This window comes from Pieris napi, chromosome 6 (assembly GCF_905475465.1).
Source record: "Pieris napi chromosome 6, ilPieNapi1.2, whole genome shotgun sequence".
Lineage (NCBI taxonomy): Eukaryota > Metazoa > Arthropoda > Insecta > Lepidoptera > Pieridae > Pieris > Pieris napi.
Genome location: NC_062239.1, coordinates 3258454 through 3282988, shown reverse-complemented (window position 1 = coordinate 3282988; position 24535 = coordinate 3258454). Strand labels below are relative to the sequence as shown.

The 24535-nt window shown below is 31.0% G+C and overlaps 1 protein-coding gene across 1 annotated transcript in view; it reads left to right on the top strand.

Moving 5' to 3' along the window:
* Positions 1-24222, top strand: part of LOC125050553 (bumetanide-sensitive sodium-(potassium)-chloride cotransporter) — a 30966-nt gene extending 6744 nt beyond the window's left edge. Inside the window, exons 4-20 of the mRNA XM_047650476.1 lie at positions 2482-2553; positions 2889-3069; positions 4421-4680; positions 8113-8221; positions 8414-8553; positions 11154-11378; positions 11858-12089; positions 12694-12815; positions 13447-13582; positions 14528-14739; positions 15184-15425; positions 16331-16542; positions 16814-16992; positions 19621-19778; positions 20023-20165; positions 23321-23454; positions 23663-24222. Coding sequence (XP_047506432.1) covers positions 2482-2553; positions 2889-3069; positions 4421-4680; positions 8113-8221; positions 8414-8553; positions 11154-11378; positions 11858-12089; positions 12694-12815; positions 13447-13582; positions 14528-14739; positions 15184-15425; positions 16331-16542; positions 16814-16992; positions 19621-19778; positions 20023-20165; positions 23321-23454; positions 23663-23776 — 2871 coding nt within the window. The 3' untranslated portion in view covers positions 23777-24222. The remainder of the gene's footprint in view (positions 1-2481; positions 2554-2888; positions 3070-4420; positions 4681-8112; positions 8222-8413; positions 8554-11153; positions 11379-11857; positions 12090-12693; positions 12816-13446; positions 13583-14527; positions 14740-15183; positions 15426-16330; positions 16543-16813; positions 16993-19620; positions 19779-20022; positions 20166-23320; positions 23455-23662) is intronic.
* Positions 24223-24535: the final 313 nt, after the last annotated feature.

Below are 24535 nucleotides of genomic sequence, written 5' to 3'. Positions count from 1 at the left end.
CTCATTTAAGGGAAAAATACCATGTTATGAGGCGTTTATTACTAAAAACGTTTATTTTATTGAGATTAAATCACTACATTCTTTACCTTAAAACATTGCTACTTTTAATACATTTGCCGTCAAACTTTAAACCATCAGTATAAGAGTAGAACATAATTACAAAGTGTAAAATATAATATTACAAGCATAACGGAAATACTTGACAGCAGCACTTGAATTACTAGCGTATTGCGATTAGGTATCTTTAGAGTTAAGCCAATGAGTGTAAAATCCGACATTAACAAGAAATAACTGACTTAAACTGGATAAATAATACCTAATGACCAAGTTTCATAAAAACTGAAATTCACAAAAAGTATCACCATTGCTACCAATTATTGCTACAATACAAAATTGATTTTGTTTGGAGGAACACAAGATGAAACACATGACTGTCAGGAGGTTCATCTGATGTTAAGTGATACCGTGAACATTCTCAATACCGTAGAGCTCGCGGGTGCTTTGCCGGCCCTTTACGGTTTCTTGCTTTGTTTCTTAGGAAACCTAAAAAAGCGTAGGTTTCGTATGAAAGGTATAAAAAAAATATAAAATATAAAAATGAATTTTACGTGAATATTTCACTTATAGTTTTATATTTCATTAATAACCTCTTGATTCGTAAATTCGAAAACCTTAAATACATATTAAATGCTCTTTATCTCTCTCGTGACAGTTTGAATATAAATAAACGGGATAAAGCATTCTTAAATAATCTTATACATTTATGAATATAACGCCCTTGATTGTTCGAGTTAAGAATTTCAGCAAACGAATAAAATTTTGAAATGTTTATATAACAAACCTTGTAAATCATACATTAATCTGAATAGTAAACTATAAAAATGTAATGGTTTTCCTTGTAAACAAATCTCGCTTTTGATGAAAGATTAATTTTTATATTAGGCTTACCTTTCCTCAACCCTCTAGAGATAAGCATCATGAAACCTTCCGGGTTTCACGTCTGCTTGTTTGTATAAGTCATCAGACATCTATGCTTACTCATGAGTGACTTTGCCTAAGACTATAGGCGCAAGAGTCTATTACACACCTCGTAAAAAATATATGTGACACGAAAAATTACTTTTTTCATTATACACACTGATAAATTAGGGGCATGCTCATTCACAAGCACCGAATAGCCTATTTTGTGAAAAATCTGCCCATTTTACACTATATAAAGCTGAATTAACACGTTTCATTCATCGCCTAATATTGAGAAAGTTCGGAATATTTGCAGTTTCGTATAAAAAGTCCGAAAGTTAGTAGTTTTATATAAGTTTGTTTTGTACAGTCGCAGTAATTAGTTTCCAATAGTTTTAATTGTTGTTGATAGACGGTCAGGTAATCAAGGCCAGTGTTTAGTCTGAGATAATCGCTCCAACTAAAAGTGACACCATAAACAATGTTTTATTAACTATATAAACACAGAGAGTCGGACAGGCGGTGTCAATCATTTTCACCTGTTTGCGCTTTATCTGTGAACATGTAATTATATTATATGTACTGACTGTGCGAGATAATTATATTGTTATGATCAACGTAATCGTGAGATACTTGAATGAAGACATGAGTTATCTCTATGCAGGGCATCTAGATCTTAATCCATAATTTACATTTGGTTTGTTCTTTGTAGATAAATATGAATGACGAAATCACTTCTTATAGTTTTGAGAAATAAGTAAAATAATAAAATACTACAATGAATTTAAGATCATTATGACATAAAGTAAAAACTTAAAGACTAATTTTAGTACCAAAATAGAAATAAATAAATATGGCTAGTAGCATTTTCTCGCCGTATTACAGTCTGTCTGCCTTTATGTTTTGAAGTAAAACATTCTAGATTAAAACGACAAAAGTTTATCTAAATTAGCGTGATAATTCACCAACGATTTTACTTTATTGCATAATGTGCAATTATTCAACTTCTCTTGGTAATGGTTAAGCTTCAAAAATAAGAAATTGTAGAAACAATAATTCAATATTCAATAAGTTCGCCCTTGTTTCTGTATACGATTGCCATATTGGTAAATACGTATATTGATTATTGACCTTGCAAGGACCCTGAATACAGGGCTACGATTTGCTTGTTTTTTCATTAGATTATGAAGAAAACTATGGCAAACATCGAACATTGATAAAGGAAAAAACAAGCGACATTCCAATGTTGCAATATTTTTTTAAGATCTACCAAACAATATGCATTAAATCTATGTTCTAATACATAATTAGTGACGCAAAGACTTTACTGATTTGTTTGTTTTGTTATTAATGAGGACAAGCCACAATATAATTAGAATTTAATGAGCTAATGAATATTTTTTTATGATATTAGTAAATGAGTAATACGGTTATTGTGATTTATTTAACATTAGATCTGTTGATGTGTTTGTAATTATAGTTTTTTATTGATGGTCTATTTGAAAATTAATTCTTTTTCAGGACGAAAAGCAAAGTCAAAGGGACACAAAATCACCTACACCTGCCATCGGAATAAAACTAGGATGGATTCAAGTAAGATTTTTAACAACCAAAACTTTTGCAGACTATTTCAAATCTATGAAAAGTAGTACGACATCTTTTGGTTTTCGTCTGAGCCTGTTGTTTCATCTAATAGGGGGTCCAGTGGGTTCTCTTAGGATATTTGGAGGAGAGACTTAGTGCGAACTATGACTCTTGTATGTAAATCAATTTTCTATAGGTCCTTCTTGCTGTCAAAATTCATATGATTATAATTTTTAACTATTTACATTAGTGATATTTATCTCTTGGTGATTCTTACTTTACCTGTACTTTACCCGTACCTTATAATCAAAAATAGTTAATATTAAGGATTAAAAGTATTACAGGGCGTGCTGATACCATGTCTGCTGAACATATGGGGTGTTATGCTGTTTCTGAGAATCTCTTGGGTGGTATCTCAGGCCGGGATTGGTTTGTCTCTCGTCATCATAGCGATATCGGCTATTGTGTGTGTTATCACTACTCTTTCTATGAGTGCTATTTGCACGAACGGAGAAGTTAAAGGAGGTAAGAATGTTATGTTTACACTTCATAAATATTAATATTTAACTTTATTATGTCACTGTCTGATAGAATGCTTGCGAGTTATAAAATCTTTGAATTTATAAACATTTTAATTAAGTTGGATATTTTGCATTTTTTAATAAAATATATAATAAAATATCGCAGCACGTTACTTCTCATTGATTATGTGACATAAACTTGTTTCTATTACATAATATGTTGTATGCATAAATCACCATAAATTGATCGTCAATTGTTTGCATTTATGTTATAATAAACTAGGACACCGTAACCTACCGTTTGTGTCTCTGAATATTTCTCAATTAAGCAAATAGGTGACTGGCCTGATACTAAAAACGGACGCATTTTAGTGGTTTACCAGGTAATACGACCGAAAACATGGAGGCAGATGGATTCGATAGAAGCGTATCCCACAATAATTTTAAATCACCTAAATTAATAAGGGGTCGCTTTGTTGATTGTAACTAAATTCGAAATCCCGATCGAGTATTTTTGGTTAATTGTACATTGAAACACCTTTTATGCCACTTCTAATTTTTCCATTTTGTAAGGTGTTGTAGCCGTGATATTTAATAATCAAAGTAATAATTATAAAATTCTTATGTCACTCAATAGTATTTATAATAAAACATATTAAATTAATGTAATTCATATTGCATATGTATGTACATTATTCCTATACGAATAATAGTTACAAAAATTATAGACAAAATGTGCGTAGACATTATTCGTAGCAATGCTACGTCAATATTTTAACTTCTTCAAAATCATTATTATCACGCATTTAGATTAATTAATCCAAAGTATTAATTTCTAAATTATACTTCAGTAAGTTCAGTATTTGCTACCATAATGTTCATATGAAAGTAACATCGTAACCATGGAAACACGCTTTATAATAAGGTTTTTAGAGTTTAGCAAAATGGTTTGAATAAACAACTTATTCCACTTGAAGCAGACTGTTTTAGTATGCAGTAGGTGATGATTAGAGATTTCACAAGGAAAAATAAGATGCAAAAAGAAATCATTTATAACGTAGCTAGTAATAATGTATAAGGAATTTTACAAGAGCAACGGCCTCAAATTATAGTATACATAATATATATATATATATATATATCACTTAAGGTATAAATAATATATATGTCATATAAAATATATCAATAAAGAATGTGTAAAGGTTATGTCAATGAATGACAATACTACGTAACAAAGATTTTACTTTAACAATTACTTAAGTCTGCAAAGTTATTAGGTATATTACTATAAGCGAAATTTTCATTGAAACATTCCAACCTATTTTAACTCACTTAAAAATTTATCTTTTAAATAGGTGGTATATACTATATAATATCAAGATCTCTTGGACCGGAATTTGGAGCGTCTGTTGGAATCATATTTGCGTTTGCAAACGCGGTAGCGGCTAGTATGAATACAATTGGGTTTTGTGATTCTCTAAATGACCTATTGAAGTCTCAAGGTGTGAAGATCATAGATAATGGTGTTAATGACGTGAGAATTGTTGGAGCTGTAGCTTTAGTTTTAATGTGTATAATCTGTGCGGTCGGCATGGATTGGGAGAGCAAAGCCCAGGTAATTTTAAGTTTTTTATTCTATTTATTAAAATGTAGCTTAAACTTACTAACTTGTAATAAAGTGAAAGTAGCCAAGGAATATTCAAAAAATAAATTTCTATCACAACTGGTTTACTGGTTAACCTTGGGATTCACATGGACATTTTTTTTTTAAATATTTAGAAATAATTGGTACAGTAGTGTTTGAGTTGTAAAAACATACACATATACACATTTATATTATGAAAGATACATAACTATTGTGAAAATAATAAATATTTCAGTATTAGTCTTAAATTATACAAATGGAATACGAATTAAGCTGATAACAATTTGTATAGTCTGTTGTTTACGCAAAGAAAGAAAATAACGAACTACCAACTGTGGTAATAACAGCAACAATTCAATGTATATTTTAATACAAAATAAAGAATGCATCTGCTTATCTCTATGAGATTATCCATTAGAAGATTTATGTATGACACCATTATAGGTGATTTGAAAAGTCAATAAACAATAACAATGTATGTTTACGGTTAAACATCGTACAAGTTATTTTATCACCATATATAATTGATAATTAGTTATAGAACGTACGTTAATGTTTTTGATGCCATACTGCTATTGTTTATGCATTATATTATACATTATACATACACAATCATACATTCTTTACCAACATTTTGCTGGCTGGAAAACTTATTCTGTTACTAGAGATATTTATATAAGTTTCACGCTTTTGATTTATTTTGATTTATTTATTTACATTTTTTTTGAATTATAATATAACAAATTTAACATAATTACATGTAAAGGAAAGGCAACTCGCGGCCTTATCGCTTTCGAGCAATCTCTTCCAGGCAACCACTGTGAGAAAAGAAATAAAAATGTATTAAATTAAATCTTCTATTAACCACGTTATAGTTGGTAATCCGACATTCACATCCTGGATATTTATAATTAATATCTTTACTTACAACCCGTAACGAATAAAGTTGCGACTTATTAAACAACATTTTATACATAAAATATATTAAAATAATACATTTTTACATGTAGCATATCCGATATATGAACCGAAACGGTACTAAAATATACTAAAATACAAGCTTACCATTATGGTAGCATGTAAATAGTAACAAATGAACAAGTGTAGGGAGGGGCCTCGACCTTCGATGGACACCCTCTGAAACAATTCCATTATCATTTGATACGTAACACTTAATTGAGGTTATAATTAGTTAAAACGGAATTCCTAGACATAAATATTTAATAATAAAAACTTTTTTAATGACAAATAGGTTGTGAAAAAATTCATCTATTGCTAGTCCCCACTCTAGGGAGTCCCTATGTTGTGGGTAACTAGATAACAATTATTCCGTGGTAGGTACATGGTACATGTTTAAAACAGTTTTTTTAGAAAAATTAATTTTAGTGTTACAACTAATCAAACACAAGTCTTTTATGACATGCGTGAATGTGTGAGTGTGAATAGGTGTGAGAGTGTAGCTGAGAGTTGTTATAAGCGTGTCTGTGTATGTTTTTGGAACCTTAGTCATGCCAAGATACGTAGTAACATTCATTTGTTCATTTAATACTTTTCTACTATGCACCACTGTGTTATATATACAGTAGAACCTCGATAAGATAAAGTCCAAGGGAAACACAAAATATTTTATGTTATCGAGGTTTTAAGTTATCAAGGTTCTATGTCAGGTAAAGGCTAATATAGAGGTATGTACATGTTTCTATGTACCCTTCCTCCCATTTTTACTTACATTACATAAAAATAAAACAACAACTAAAGGTTTAGTCTACTTAAAAAAAACTGTGATTTTCTTTTGTTTTAAAAAATTCACTGTTTATAATCGATTTGATTTTCAATGACAAATAGAGAGGAGAATACATTAACACATTAACTTATGATGCAAGTAAGTCGTTGTCACAAAGCTAACCGCCGCAAAGCTTTGAAGAATTTAGATAAAGCAAACAATAGGTAATGTATTGTTTACGTTAACAATACATTAGTAAACACGTGCAAGCAATAAATACCGAAACCATTTGTTTTGACACTCTTATAAAATGACTCATTCACAAACAATTTTATGTTATAGAGGTTGTGGAAACATTTCTTTTAGTTACTGAGGGCCTATACAGAGATTATTTATTTACGTTATAGAGGTTGCGTATTTTAAGTTATAGAGGTTTTGGGCTCTGATGGGAAGGGAACATAGTATTTTTTGAAGTAACAGAGGTTTTTATGTTACCGAGGTTTACGTTATCGAGGTTCTACTGTATTAAATTCTAGAAAAATAATACTAAATATAGATTATTCCTACTGTTTCTTTGTTGATTTCTCTATAACTACGACGTAGAAATAGTTCTTGTTTAAGTAAAAGATTAGTGCTACACCGTTATTTAGTGTTTAAGCGTAAACTGAATCATACCTACCGATCCATAGAAGAGAATATACCAATATTAATTTATTTTAATCATTCAATACTGATATATTTTGCTATGGATAACGTAAAAATATTTTTTACATTAGTTTTTACGCCTTAAGTATGTATAAAGCGCATTTATACTTAGACCAAAGTTTTTACGAAAACCTTGCTGAAAATATCTTAAGAATAATGTATATTGGGGAGTTTAAATCTATCTAAAGTAAACGAACTTAAATTTCAATAATTGTCAATAGAATTTATTTTCATAAGTTAGAATCTGTAACTTTTATATCCCCTGTTACACTTCAACAATCTGTTTATACTATTTGAATTAACGTAATTTCCTAACGACGTGTCAAAAATTTTTGGTAAATGATTTAAGTACTAAATGTTTAATGCATTTTGGTCAAAATTACTAAGACGCAACTTTATGCTATCGTTCTATTAGGGCACTGTGAATTCAAAGATATAAAAATTCTTTATTAAATAACATCAGATTCATTAATTAAGGTGTAAAAAAATAAGAGATACCCATTATGTTGTGAGTACCTTGGTCCAAGGGAAAAACGGATTGGAAAAATACTAACATATTTGTAAACTATCACCACTTTTCACATTACGTCGGTTATTAAGTAATTTTACCATGGAAATTGACTAAAACTACAGAAAACTGTTTAAACCTAATTAATGTAAAGTGCTCAATTTATATGTATGTTTAAGATATTCAGATACTTGTCATAAGTTGTAGATATACATGATACCCATGTTTTATACAAAATAAACAAGGACAACATTTTGATTAAAAGGAATAAATTCCTATAAGCCTTAAAAGTTTTCAAAAAAAAATATTAGTCCGAAGCCAGCTAGCGCATTGTTATTTATATTTAAGGTTGAAGCTTAATACGAAATAAGATAGTTAATACGCAAGCTAACTCATAAAATGTATCTTAGCACATGTTTGTAACGAATTCGACCTTCAATTTTGCTTAACTGGACTGTTTTTTCAGAATTTCCTAGTAGCAATAATCGTAGGAGCATTGGTCGACTTCGTCGTTGGAACAATTATGGGGCCGAAAGATGCAACGGAAATAGCTCAAGGCTTTGTTGGATTTAGCGGTACGTAGATATATTGATCGCTCGTAATAATAAATGTAAATATATTACTATATATTTAAAAGTACTGAGGAATAGGTATATAATATACATTTCATAGATCCCTCGTTATTATTATAAAGAAGTCGTTAAGTTTTGTCATATATTACAATACAATCTTACAGTTTTTAAATTATAGTAATCTTCGTATTACAGCAACAACGTTCACGAAGAACTTTGATCCCGATTTCCGGTACAGCGAGAATCTTGACCAAAATTTCTTCAGTGTGTTCGCTATATTCTTTCCATCTGTGACGGGCATCCAAGCTGGAGCCAATATATCTGGTGATCTGAAGGTAAGTAAAAGCATTATTTTGCAACATTATGGTATTATTATGTATATAAACACACTAGCAGTTTAATAAGCTGATGCGCGTGTATTTTGAGATTTGGAGAAACTATCCAATCTATTTTTAAAGGAGTTCAAAGATGGTGCACTGATTACACTTTCCGGAAGCCTATTCGTATGTTGTATACAATTATTTATCACTATATTTTAAGCCAAGCGCAAAAGCGACGTTTATAAGTATTTGTGTATATCGACGACCTTATTCATAAACGTTTAAAAAGACTCAGGACAAAACATTAATTACCTTGTAGAAACGTATAGTTCCTTTATGAATACATAAGATATTGTATAAATAGGATAAGTGTATTTGTTATTATTGCGTAATACCTACTTTTAACGCTTCGTTTAAAGCAGTTGTAATTAATACGAGTTTTCAATAAAAACGGATTTTTAAGAAGCTCAATTTTAGTTTAGATTAAATAGCGAATACATGTTTCTTTCTAAACTAATGATTAATAAATTAATTAATGAAATTAGCATGCGCCTCAAGCGTGTTAATACATATGTTTGACCTATTCCTATATACTACGTCGGAACGAATCAATGAGTCCATGTTGACTATTTGTCGTCGTCCCATCGATTTTGTGACGTTACAAGCTCAAATTAACTCACTTTGCGCCAGGAACTTCCAAGAAAACTGTCAATATTTGTCATATGTTTCCTGACACGTGTTCAATAATGAGAACTTGCCGTCCGTAAGTACCCAATGGGGCATAGAAGACCGGTACTATTGTTGCGCCGGTTTTTAATATATAAATGGAGTTTATTAATCAAAAATTACGAATCAATTTTTATCCCCGAAAAAAAGTTACGAGGACAACAGTGACGTCACATAGCACGTTGGTTCGATTCGGTTAATGGCAAAATAGAATAACAGTTATACCTTCCTTGTGGCCTTTACCTTGTAGTTAAACGACATTTTTGTATGTAATTGTCTAAAATTTACGGATGTTTCGAATAATGCTTCATAGCAATTTGGTTTTTCTATAACTTTGAAGGTTTTGATGGGAAACATAATAAACCTTAATGACCCAAGGTCCGAATATACGATAAGCGGTGCTTAGCACCAACTTTAATATTTAAGATGTGATTATCTCAGTTATATAATTAGGTACAGTACGTATAAAGCAAAAAACTATTTATAAACTACGATTTATAACATTTTTATCTACGAGCTATTATACCAGATATTTTAATGGGCGGCATAAAAAAGAATAACCTGTTAATTTGTTAACAGTTCTGGCAAACACTCATCGTTCGATATGGCATTTGAGAAATGACCGATTGACAATTGCTGTTAGGATCAAACATGGCGTCTTGTTTATGCAAGGTTTTTTGCTCAACGAGAAAATTTATGTTACAAATGTCATTTCGATTAACCTCTCAGCTTTCAGAATTCGCTGATGGAATTGAAGCAATTGCTTACAAGCTTTAATAAGAATATATTGATGATTCAACTCTCTTTTTATGAATGATTCATTGGAACAGCTGCTTTGGAATAAAATGCGTATCAAATTATTGTTTTGGTTAAAATTTAGTAGTGTAAGAGCAAGCGTGGAATAGAAATTGGTGTGAAATATGTATAATGTATATTACTGGCATACAAGAAGTTCCCTTGGTAACAAACTTGTTATAAGAAAAACATGAAGTTGATTAAAAAAAAGTCTTACAAAAAAGTATTGTATTTCTTTAATATAAATAAACCCTAAATCTTGATCTATCTCTTTTATCGACTCGTTAAAACTTTACATTTGGTCTATAAGATTTTATTTTCTATTGGATTATAATACTTTATTAGGAGTTAAAACTTACATTTCGTTGCAATTTGATAAGCATGCCATTTAGAACGCCCGCCCGCCCGTCGCTTCATAGACGAAAGTATATAAAGATTTCAATTAGTCAAAATCGATATTGCATTATACAAATACATGCATATATAATCTTAAAACGTGCCAAACATTACTCAAGATTTAACATGTTTAAATAGAATTTTGTACTTAACGAAAATAATAATCGAGTGATTCATGATTTCACATAAAATGATTCATACAACTAAAGAAGTCAACAATCCTATTGAGACTCTAGCTTTGGTTAGTATTCTAAGAAGATTATCATGATGTACAAATCGACATTTACACTTTTATTACCCATTTATGATTTTCTCGAACAATATTCATGAAGGATTAGGTTTGATATCCACGAACAGTGTCTATATAAAACTCAATTTCGTTGCCAAGTACCGATGTTTTCTGTTGTTCATATTATAATAATAAAGCCTTTTTTATTTCTTATAGTTAGTATTTACTCCTAGTATTATAACCTACCGTAGTAAGTATTTATTTATAGCTAAATGCCAATAGCTATAAATAAATGTTAGTTGCCTGTGGATATGGATACCTCTTGGATGAAGGCTCACTACAACCCTTTTCAGATTTTTCTATCTTTGCCAATAGTCTGTCAGTCTATTCCTACTATTTCTATCGAGTCATCAACACACCTTCTTTTTGGCTTGCTCGAAGCTTACAAGGCGCTTTTTATATTTTCTAGGACCCTGCCTCGGCCATACCTAAAGGTACACTGCTCGCCTTGCTCATTTCTATGATCAGCTATGCGGCTATGGTCCTCATATCTGGGGCTGGGGCTTTAAGAGATGCCAGTGGAAATATCACAGACCTGATAATGGTCAATGGATCAGTGATAGACAATAGCGCTCTGTCGCATTGTGTCAACATTACCGGTGGATGTCAGTTTGGACTTCACAATAGTTATTCCGTAAGTACGAAAAATCATTGAATCTTAAGTAATTTGTATTGGGGTTGCCTGATAGAAACCGCTTAGTATTTTTCTTCTTGTGCAATAAAGAGTAAATAAATAAATTAAAAGTTATCTAATATGAGAATTATAATAATTTATTAATAGACACAAAAAAAAGATGTACTCGCTACCCAAATAAGAATGATGTGTTTGAGTAGCCAGTTCTTTGATTAATTCACTAAAAACTGACATAGTTTTTCCTCTGTGTTACCATGCAAGCATTTTCGTAAAAGGAAAACAAGTACATATATATATGTTAAACCAAACCAGGACATATAACAAAATACAACAGCATCCACACTATTTTTATAAAAGACATTATCGCTATTATAAATCTCAATTATAGCAATAAAAGTATCTTTTACACATAAACAGTGACAGCTAGAAATAGACAATAGACATAACTAGAAAGTTTAAAGTTTTTAGTTTTCTTTCAGGTGATGCAACTTATGTCCGCATGGGGTCCATTCATCTACGGTGGCTGTTGGGCAGCGACATTATCAACAGCCCTGACGAACCTTCTGTCAGTTCCAAGATTGATTCAAGCCCTGGGAGTAGACAGAATCTATCCTGGACTCATCTTCTTCTCAAAGCCTTATGGAAAGCACGGCGAGCCTTACAGAGGATACGTTCTGACTTTCTTCGTATCTCTCGTGTTCTTACTTATAGGTACGCTCTAAAATTATATAGACAGCAACCTACGTTTAACAAAAAATATTTGTCAATCAATTAAGTTATAAACAGTTATGACTCTTACCAGGAAAAGTTCATAAAAATTACGCTCAAATATAACCAAGCTGCGATATACGCGTAAATGGTTTTTCCATGTGATCATATTGGTAATTTTTGTTCTAAACATGTTCACCACTTTTAGTGCCATTATTATATATAGTACTAGCTGACCTGGCAAACGTCGTTTTGTCATGTATATCATTTATAATACAAAATAGGGGTTGATCGTAGAGGGGTGAAAATTAGGGGTTGTATGTATTTTTTAAAGCGGTATCATAAAAAATAATCTATAGAATTAAAAAAATAATATAATTTAGAGGTGGAGTACCCTTAACATTAGGGGGATGAAAAATAGATGTTGTCCGATTCTCGGACATACCCAATATGCACACAAAATTTCATGAGAATCTGTCAAGCCGTTTCGGAGGAGTTTATTACTAGATAGCCTATATTAATAGATATTAGATATAGGCATTTAAATAAATACATGAGCGTCTATATTTACGCGATTAATCGAGGTACCTAACATTTTTTTAAACAGCTGATTTGAATACAATCGCACCATTGATATCCAATTTCTATCTGGCATCCTACGCGCTCATCAACTTCTGCACATTCCACGCAGCACTAGTACGGCCCCTCGGATGGCGACCTACATTCCGGGTAAGTTACACTATAAATAAAAATGACTGTTATTCTTCAACAATACGACATCCAAGACAAATAATGTACACAATTCAGGTATGCGTTCAATACAAATATTCATAACATAACAGTACATTTTATAAATATTGGGGGACATAAACAAAACGAAAGATGAATAAAATGTAAAACTATAACTCGAGAATGGCTGGACCGATTTAGCTAATATTGATCTTGAAATATTTGCGGATGTTCAGGGAAGGTTTAAAATCGTTCAAAACATGTTTAATATGTAATATTTTTTTAATGGTTCACTTTAATTTGCTTTTTAGTGTTTATGATTAGTATTAGTATTTCTTAAATATATAATAAATTATAATTTAAAAAAATCGAAACTATAAGCGTAAATAAATTTATTTTCCAATACAATTCTAGCTTCGAAACATTTGATATATATTTTTTTTAATGTCTTTTGTTCTTTTTTTAGAAATTGTCACTTGGTTGTCAAGCATTTAATGATGCAGATAGGAATTTTGTACTAAGGTTTGACTACATTTTTCAGAAATATATGATACGAAGCTCACCGGATCATCTAGTTTAAAATAAAATTAAATATATTTCTCATTAAAGCAGTACTGTATTTCTTTTTCAGTATTACAATGTTTGGGTCTCCCTGGTAGGATTCCTAATGTGCGTGGCAATAATGCTTCTCATCAGTTGGGTGATGTCACTTGTGACATTCGCGATCTTCTTCACTCTATACCTCATTGTTCACTACCGCCATCCAGGTAATGTCTACGATGTTTGTATTTCTGCAAAAAAATAATTGTATAAATATGATTAGTTAACAAAAAAATTAAATTGCCAAAATATTTAGGCGAGAAAACATAATATATTTCTATACCATATAAATAGTTAACTTAAAGTAGGTACATTGAATATAGGTACATCTATATTTAATAAGTGGAACTTAAACTAAAAACTTTTAAAGCACAGTCAAGTCCTTAAACAAGGTGCTTAAGAATACAGTCATTCGTTATGTACGTGATATTTGACCAGTATTTTTAATAAGGCAATAAATTACATTTATTGTGGGCCAAATAATTTGCATAGTATAAGCGAATTATAATTTATGCGCATTATAAGGAGTTTATTTTTAATAGTGACGGTGAAATTTCTAAAGATCTCTTGTTCATACATTCTATCATGATCTAATTCTTATGAACATTCCTTGAATTTACGCGAAAGAACGTAAAACATATCATTTCAAGTGGCTACAAACGAGAACAAAGTGACGAGTGAACTAAATATGCTCCTAACATTGAGTAATGGCATCGTTTTCCACGGAACACATTTAGATATTTGCTAGGAATAGAAATACCATAAATCAATGATGTATGGCAGAAAATCGCCTTGTAGAATTGTATCGTAAGATTACATTTTCAATAAAAATAGATAGATGACTCAAATAGTTTTTCTTCTAAAGAATTTCAACGTTTATTCATGTATTGCAATTACTGTTTATAAACTGTGGGCCAGTGTCGATAGAAATTCTGAGAATAGGTTTATAGATATTGCTTTATATACTTACAACCAACACGACGCAAAACTACTCAAGTATCTTCTGGAACTAATAAATTTTTTGACATAAAAAGGCACAAAGAAGTATGGTCTCCAAGCTGGAAGTAGCTATTTGTAAAAGCATACGAAATTAATTTCTGCACTTTTCATAGATGTTAACTGGGGCAGCAGCACTCAAGCGCAAATGTACAAGACGACATTGTCAAGTGTACACAACTTGGCACGTACAAGTGAACACGTAAAGAATTATTGGCCACAGTTGTTAATACTAGCCGGAAAGCCTCAAGACAGGCCCGCTTTGATAGATCTAGGCAATCTCATTACGAAGTCTGGATCTCTCATGATTGTGGGTGACGTGCAGCAGGTAAAAGCATTTTTGTATTAGAGAAATATAAGTTTGAAGGCAGAACTGTACATATTTTGTAATAAACAAATTATTTGCGTCTACATATGTGGAAGTGTTACCCTAGTGCGACTATTACCCTGTGTTCCAATCTAGGCTGTGTACCAATTCTTTATATTATGTATTTTCAACTTAAAAATAGCGTGAGGAAACCGCATGTGTCTCAGATAGAAGGCGGATTTGTCTTAAGAAAAATAATCAATGAAATAGTTGCGGAAACGAGTCTTGGTGTATATTAATACTATGACTATGAATTTATTCTATATAACAAATTGTTGATAATCTATATAACATCGCCTTAATGTAAGATAAATTACTTCAATCAAAGTTGGCGTTACGACCTTAAGTGAATCTTAATGTTATTTTTGTTTGCTTAAAGTTTTAAATTATGATAAATTATTACAGAAGAAACTATCATACAAAGAAAGATCATATCGATTACGGGCGAGCGACGAATGGCTACGCGAGCGCAAAGTACGCGCGTTTTGTGCAAATGTGAACGGGTACAGCTTTGAGACCGGCGCACGCGCATTGATACAGTCTACCGGTGTTGGTAGACTTGTTCCTAATGTATTGTTAATGGGATACAAGACGGATTGGACTACATCTTCTGCAGCCGACTTGGAATCTTACTTCAATGTTCTACAGTACGTATCTTCTGTACAACACTTAAGAAATCCTATAATAGAACAATGAAATACCGATATTATTGACAACTTTATGAAATATATAATATCACACTGTTCATTTCTAAAAACTGTTTTTCAACTGTATAAAAATTAGAATTTAAATTGGGACATTTAGTTTTCAATTTCTAACAAAACACTAATTGCTACGAAATATTCTGTTCGGTTGGTTTTTTTTCGAAAGTTAGTCTTGGTATGTAGATGTAGGAAAATATTTAATATATTAAAGTGATAGTGACCATGTAACTAATTAAAAATCACATAAATATTGCCATACTATACAAATCATTGACCTCAAAAGGACGTCATAGAACAGGTTCAGGATTTTTAGATACACGTAAATGTTGATTTAGTACGCTTGACCTCATTATCTAGTTTTATTATTCAATGTTTTTAAGAGTATATAATACTAAAAAGTAAGAATAAATTTTGAATTATTTCCATTAAGATAAGTTTTGTACTAGTTGCTACTTGCTTGCTAGGTATGCTTACCTTCATGTTATTTTTCAAACATGAAGGTATGCTACTTGTACAACCTCTTTTATTAATAACTTGATTTAATTTTCCAATATATTACTCGTAGTTCAAGACTGTCGGAATTCACAACATTCAATGGCATTGTCCATTATTTGTTGTGATAAAGTTTAGGTTATTATTTTTCTTCTCTATATAATCAGTATTAAGATGTTGTAACGATCGAAATTGTTCGGAAACGATTAAATAAATCTAAAAAAAATAATGTTTTGTTTCAAACATTGAAAATGTCAAACTTTCTTATATTTTTTTTACTAGATCCAATGTTAATTCATCAACAATAAACTCTCTAGTTCCAGTACTTAAACTCATAAACTTTCTACGACTTACAGTACAGCATTTGAGAACCGCCTGGCAGTTGCAATAGTACGGATAGCAGGAGGTCTGGACTTTGGGTCTGTAGCAGAGGAGACGCCAGCTAGTGGTCTCACAGGTACCTCAAGCACTGGAGAGCTGCGTGTGCGACGCGGCCCACTCATTATGCACGCAGATTCAGACCTTGATATACGTGGTGACTCTACACCCAGCAGTAGACATAATTTAAGTAAGTTTTTCTGTTAAACTAACAAGCTTTTCTTTCCAAGATCTGGATAAATCTGTCTCTTCATTCGGGACCACATAACTTTCTCACTTGTCCACAATAAATATATAATATTTGACTGTGGGCGCGGCTTCACTCGCATTTATTTTATTTAGCGATATGAAATATACTACCACAAACACCCCGAGATATTTATATATTAGTTTGAAAATCATAAAACCTTATGTATTCTAGAAAGTTAAAAAATCTCTATATAAATAAAATATATCTACAGATTTACTAACTTTGACGACATCTCGTTCGTTTACTATATCAGAGAAGAGTGATACAAAGGAAAAGAAGAAAGATAAGAAAATAGCAGATATACCTCGAAATATAATATATAAGTCAGCCTCCGGGATAGAGTTATCTATGGAACAGTTATCGCAAATGACGTTATTTAAGAAAAAACAGGTAAAAATGTTCTCAGTTCTAAAAAAAGATTATTCTATCTGTATTCAAAATACCCTACAGACTAAACTTAAATAGTTGTTGAATTTAAAACGATTATTATTTAAAAATACAATAAGTAACGCTTCTGTTTTATACCGCATGAAATTTAAAAGACCATTGACTACTATTCGTGTAGGCTAACGGCCAAAACCAATATGCAATCTCAATCCAATTTTAGCTGTCATAGACTGACAATTCAATCCATTTCTAAAGAAAAGCATGCCAATATTCAATACATGGACTGAGATACCAATCTAATTATTCAACCAATCGTTCAGAGGGCGGATAAGAGATTGAAGATTGCCCTCTGTATGAAAATGAATGTTTACTCATGCCAACAACCTATCTGTCCATTTTGACAGTGCTTCGATTGGCCAAATCAATCTCGGATTGCTATCGGTGAAACTCGTATGATTTGGGTTTGGGATTGCGACCTAACTTAATATTCATTGGGAAAATTTATTCATCTTCGTCATCTTCCAGTTCTAGTGATAGTGATTTGGAAGTTTAAATGCAATTATCCGATTGGGATAGTAATTCTGAAGCTGGAAGAAGACAACGTACTTCTGTGCGAAGACATAAGAAGACAAGAATTTATTATATCCAGGGCCTGAATGACGCCGAATTCACATTTAACAAAAGAAGCTTTGGAGACACTTTTACACAAAGTGATGTCTATCATATATGACTTCTTGCAGGTTTCATCTTTTCATCAACTTTTGTAAAAAAAATTTAAATATTAGCTACAACCAAAAATATTTGTTACTATAGATACTACCTACTAACTCCACTTCAAAACCTCAAGACTCCAGCAGAACATCTTTATAACGAATCTCAAATACGAAGCAGAAATGTGGTGGAAAGGACATAATATGGTGTTTGGAAAAAATCGGTTTGTCAAAAAAGGTTTTGCTTCAAGTATCTCGTGTACAAGCCGTGATAGTGGCATGTGCAGTGTTGCACAATATTGCTATTGATATGCGAGATGAACATTTTGAACTACTGCAACAAGTAGATGAACAAGCTGATGATATTGATCAAAGCGCAATTGACAACGTGGGAAATGCAAGTGTGCGAAGTAATCTTATAAGTGATTATTTTGCTTTATTACTATAATATTTTATAAATTACAACATTTTTGAGATAAATTAAATAAAAATTCAATGCTTTTATTTAAATAAAAATACAAATTTTTAATACAATACATCCTCGCTCCAGGCACAAAATCTATTATTTTTCTAATTTATTTAACAATATATTTTTTTCTATGGCCCATAATTATCTTTTATGCTCTCTTTCTTCCTCTTCAAATGCCCATTGCTTTCTCTTATTTAGAAGCTTTTCCTTTCAATTGACTTTCATTTCCTTCGACAGACAACAATATCATGTCTTTGACTTTTTCCTCGATAGAGATCGGGGTAAGAGGAGTAGCAGCACTAGGGCCACCTCCTGTACGATATGTTTCAGCATGTATCAAGGCAGACGTTTTTCTTGTAGCCCTCTTTAAGCTTTAGCACTGCGAAAGTTTACCCCACTTGTGCTATTAAACAGCGCCTCCAGCGTCTTCCAGCACTGCTCTTTCTCCTGCCAGGTGACTGAGTCACTCTTTTTATTTTCTAATATATTTTTATGGTCAGCAACAAGCGAAGTTAGAAGGTCAACTTCTTCCCGGCTGAAATTGACGCTTCTTTCACGTTTTTGCGTAGACATTTTTTTAAGTTAAAGAACCAACCTCGAATCACAAAAACAAGATACACAAACTACTCAGAGAAAATTTATATTTGTAATAATATGTACTAAAATACTCAATAACCTAACAAACAAAAATACCATATGAAAATGACAGCCCGTTTCGTTACAAGTAATATTAAATGACCAACAAAAAGGTTGAGGTTCTATGTTTTTCTATAGAATTCTGTAACTTTATTTGTTCGTAACAAAAAAACAAACAAAACGTTGCATAGCTATTTGCTACTTTATCCATACATTGTGAAACAGACCCTATTAGTCTTACTTATTTTATTTCGTTCCAAAAACAGCAAACTTTTGGTATGCTTGACCACAACATATTGCATTGAACGAAACGCGGTCGAGAGGCAAGGATCACGCAAAAGATTGCTGTCAATCTTTTGTCAAATAAACAATCGGATAGCAGAAATGTTTATTGGCATGCAGATTGGAGATCGGTCTTTAGATATGAATCAGTCCAAGATTGGTTATAATCATAGATTGAGGATACATTATTAATTTTGGCCGTAAATGACATCCTATATCTTTAAATTCTTAAAACTTTTGATAACTAGACAGCTCTATGAAAATAAATTATTGGTCTCACTCACAGGGGGCAATTTGATTGTTAATTTGAAAATTTATTAAAATTATTTGGAATTTGAATTACTCATTATATTTTGAAAATTTACTAACTGTTACCCAATTTCCTAGTCATTAAACGTTAACTAAAACTTATCATTTAAGTAACCAATTTAATTTTTTTATATTACAATTGTTCATGGGAAGCATTGGTCTAGCCATTATTACCCGACTCACACATACATATAAAACTACAAATATGTATATCAATGTTTATAGGAAAGTGGTACACTAGACGTGTGGTGGTTATATGACGATGGTGGACTGACAATTCTACTACCATACATTATATCTCAGCGTAGCGCCTGGTCTAACTGTAAGTTGAGAATATTCGCGCTCGCCAACCGACATCATGAAATGGAGCTTGAGGAAAGAAAGTAAGTCATTTTTTTTAAAGTACGCTGTTAGGTTGTGACACAAAGCTAAGCATAAAGTATACTATAAAATCAAATCAATATTCCACAATATACTTTAATGCGTATTATATACGGTGAGTAATTCGACATCTTAGTAGACACCGCGCACCTATCTATATATCACTGGTTTATATTAAGCCTTAAATATAGTATATATTTATCACTCCTAGGACACGTTTAAGAACACCGGTTTATTCTATTTCAGCATGGCAAACTTATTAGGCAAATTCCGTATTGACTACTCTTCGTTGACAATGGTGCAGGACATCACTGAACCTCCCAAACCGGAAACTAAACAGTTATTTGAGGACACAATTCAAAAGTTCACTGAGGAAGCTATGGGTGAAGGTAAAGTAAATAAATATCATAGCATTGAGTATTATTAGAGCAGTGGCGTAACAATAGGGTGGCAGGGCTGGCAAAATGCCACCGGCCCCCGACCCAAGAGGGCCCCTGCCCAAGAGATATTATGTTCTATGGATGAATGTGAAGTCTCCAATACGCATTGGGGTAGCTTGGGGACTACATACCATTCCCTCTCGCCTACGAGAGGAGGCCTATGGCCATTAGTGGGACATATACAACGTGTAATTGAGTACTAAAATTAAACGATACTAGTATTAAAATTAAACTGAGTACAACGTGACTTTTACTGATAGAGTCCCATCAAAATAATTTGCCACAGGCCCCAGATGGTATAGTTACGCCACTGTATTAGAGATAAAGTACTCTAAAGATTTTATAATTCATCTATATCGAGTTTGACAAATGGGCACGTAACACAAAATACCCGATTTCATAGGCTTCTTATATGATATCCAAAATTCAGGATCTATGAGAGTCAAGGCTGTACATTTTGCTCACTCAGATTTTCTTAGTTTTAAGCGCGGCGAATTCCTAAATCGTGGCAGTTACGCCTCGAGAATATAGTCAGACGCAAACACTCTTTTCAATATTTATGTTACATTGTTCCATAGCAATTAACATTTAATTATCTGCATTTATTCTATTGTTGTAAGTGAGTAATGATATGAAATCCTCTATGATTAAAAGCATCCCGTTGATCCAGAAACCGTACAGTAGTCTAGTCGACAAGTTGAAAATGGAACAAAATAGAGATACTACTCTTAAAATTATGTGCGATAGCTCATTGGATCCGGAATGACGTCTAGAAAAATGTGCTAAAAGCGTGTATTAGCACATAAAAAATTGCAAAAGTTATAGACCATTAAAGATGAAAAAATAATGGCATTTAGTTTTTTGCCAATATTTAATAAACTATTAATATTTAAGAAATTTCAAATAAAGATTCTGAAAGAAGAGGAAATTTCTAATAAAAAACTCCTGACTCCCAGAACTCTATCTCCATTATTTATAATGTTAATTTAACGCTGAAAATAGGTCTGCGGTTGACATTTTTAGGATTCGCGCGTGGCGTCAAAAGCGACTACGGCACATTAATTAATTTATTTAAGGTATTGAATATTTTTTTTTAAATTTGAAAAAATTATGGTGTGTTCTGAACACTATAATTAATTTATTCCCGTTAAAAATTTTACTTAAAGTTAATTTTTCAACAAGTTAAATAATTGTTAACTAACGAAATTTTCTCGAACGACCGTCTTAATTGTAAGTGAAAAAAAATGTTTAAATAATGGTCGTAAAAATATTTCGCTTCGTAGAGCCTTTCTTACATACATACTTAACAAGATCGTGCCATAAAAGTTAAAAAAATATTTATACTTTGTTTATAACAATTTTTTTACTTAAACAAAAACTTAAAAATCCGTGTAATGATGTTAAAAAAAAATTTTTTTTTCTAAATCATCATATAATCGTTTTTTTATTAATACAAGATATTTATTGATTTGCAAAAAAAAAAATTCCCGCCATTTGTTGATAAATTTTTTTTAAACAAATTGATTAAATCAATATTTTTTTAAAAAAAATTAACACAACTTTATTACATTAAAAATTTTATGATTTTTTAAAAAAAAAATTTTCCTTAATAACAATTTTTAATTGTTTATAATCGTTTTTTTTAATGTTCTATTGTTTAAATAATTAGTTAAGAAATTTTTTTTTTCCTAAAAATCATAATTGACAGTCTTCTATAAAGTAACAGAAAAAAATTTTTTTTTAATCAACAATTCTATTGTTTATTAACTTACCAATTTGTTATAAACAAATATTCAACTTTTGTTTATATTAAATATTAGCAGTTTTAGAAAAAAAATAAACAAAAGTTGAATATTTGTTTATAACAAATTGGTAAGTAAATAAACAATAGAATTGTTGATTAAAAAAAAAATTTTTTCTGTTACTTTATAGAAGACTGTCAATTATGATTTTTAGGAAAAAAAAAATTTCTTAACTAATTATTTAAACAATAGAAAATTAAAAAAAAACGATTATAAACAATTAAAAATTGTTATTAAGGAAAAATTTTTTTTTTAAAAATCATAAAATTTTTAATGTAATAAAGTTGTGTTAAAATTTTTTTAAAAAATATTGATTTAATCAATTTGTTTAAAAAAAATTTATCAACAAATGGCGGGAATTTTTTTTTTTGCAAATCAATAAATATTTTGTATTAATAAAAAAACGATTATATGATGATTTAGAAAAAAAAAATTTTTTTTAACATCATTACACGGATTTTTAAGTTTTTGTTTAAGTAAAAAAATTGTTATAAACAAAGTATAAATATTTTTTTAACTTTTATGGCACGATCTTGTTAAGTATGTATGTAAGAAAGGCTCTACGAAGCGAAATATTTTTACGACCATTATTTAAACATTTTTTTTCACTTACAATTAAGACGGTCGTTCGAGAAAATTTCGTTAGTTAACAATTATTTAACTTGTTGAAAAATTAACTTTAATTAAAATTTTCAACGGGAATAAATTAATTATAGTGTTCAGAACACACCATAATTTTTTCAAATTTAAAAAAAAATATTCAATACCTTAAATAAATTAATTAATGTGCCGTAGTCGCTTTTGACGCCACGCGCGAATCCTAAAAATGTCAACCGCAGACCTATTTTCAGCGTTAAATTAACATTATAAATAATGGAGATAGAGTTCTGGGAGTTAGGAGTTTTTTATTAGAAATTTCCTCCTCTTTCAGAATCTTTATTTGAAATTTCTTAAATATTAATAGTTTATTAAATATTGGCAAAAAACTAAATGCCATTATTTTTTCATCTTTAATGGTCTATAACTTTTGCAATTTTTTATGTGCTAATACACGCTTTTAGCACATTTTTCTAGACGTCATTCCGGATCCAATGAGCTATCGCACATAATTTTAAGAGTAGTATCTCTATTTTGTTCCATTTTCAACTTGTCGACTAGACTACAGGATCTATTGACAGAATGTATTCTTAAAAAAAATATTATTGATTGCGCGTTTATCGGTAGACACTTGTCACATATATTAAATACCAAAGATGTATTTATACCGATTAATATTTTATTTATTATTATTTTTTTCTCTAGATTGCTTAATCAGCAAAACGGAACTATCGACACTTTGTGAGAAGACCAACAGACAGCTCCGTCTGCGAGAGTTGCTTCTGGCTAACTCCAAGGATGCGCGCCTCGTTGTCATGTCCTTACCGATGCCAAGAAAGGTTATTTCCATTCTATTAATGTATCTCACATCTTCCCATCTTTCTTCTTATTATTTTTTTTATAAATACACACCTTATGCGCTATATTTGACGAGCGAACTATTATTTTTTTTCCGTTCCTTTTGAATTTTTACTCATACAAAATGTTATTATAATTCCAAGGTGAAGAAATAATTTCTAATTGCACAATGCACATATCTGTTTCCAGGGTTCCGTATCAGCTCCGCTATATATGTCCTGGCTAGAGATGATGAGCAAAGACCTCCCTCCGATGCTTTTCGTAAGAGGAAACCAAACATCCGTACTTACCTTTTATTCATAGGCAGTTAAATATATTTAAAATGTCTGTTAAGTGTTAAATTGTAAGGAAAATACTTAAACCTAAGGTTACATTAGTTATAAGTTTATTGTTATTTCATATAGCTTTAATTTTTACCAGAACAAATGTGCCGTGAGTATTATTTTTATTAAGTACAACTTAATATGCACAAAGGCCTTGCAGGTCTTACCCTTAGTACTTATAAACTCTGACTTATATTTTAGGTAGGTACTTAATTTTATCCTTTAATACAAAGCAATTTTGACCAAAGGCAACTGTTATTTAATACATAATAGCTTATTTTTATTTATTCATATAGAAACATTAGATATAATAATTTTAATTTATCAGTATTTAAATAATAATTAAGTAATTTGTTTATTTTTTCTAATTCATTATTAACACGAGGCTGCGTTCAAGTTCCTGAGTGTGAACGAAACACATTTTTATGTTCAAAATAATTTTATGTTCAGTAAAAGTAAGTATAAGTTTTCCTACAAAACATTGTCTCAGGATTGTGATATTTTCTGAACGAAAAAGTCCGATCACTCCGCGCCAACTGTGTGACATTAGTGCGAAGTCAAAAGCGACTAAAACCCTTGCGTATTAAGGCCGATTTACATTATCTTAGTGTTTAGGAGAGTGCTTTAGTACAACTTGAAAGGCAAGTTCTTTAGTGCTTTAGTGCGTTGCGAGTGAACGTTTACATTTCTTCCAGTAGAGTATCATTACAGCGCCACAATGAACGCGCAACGACGTCGG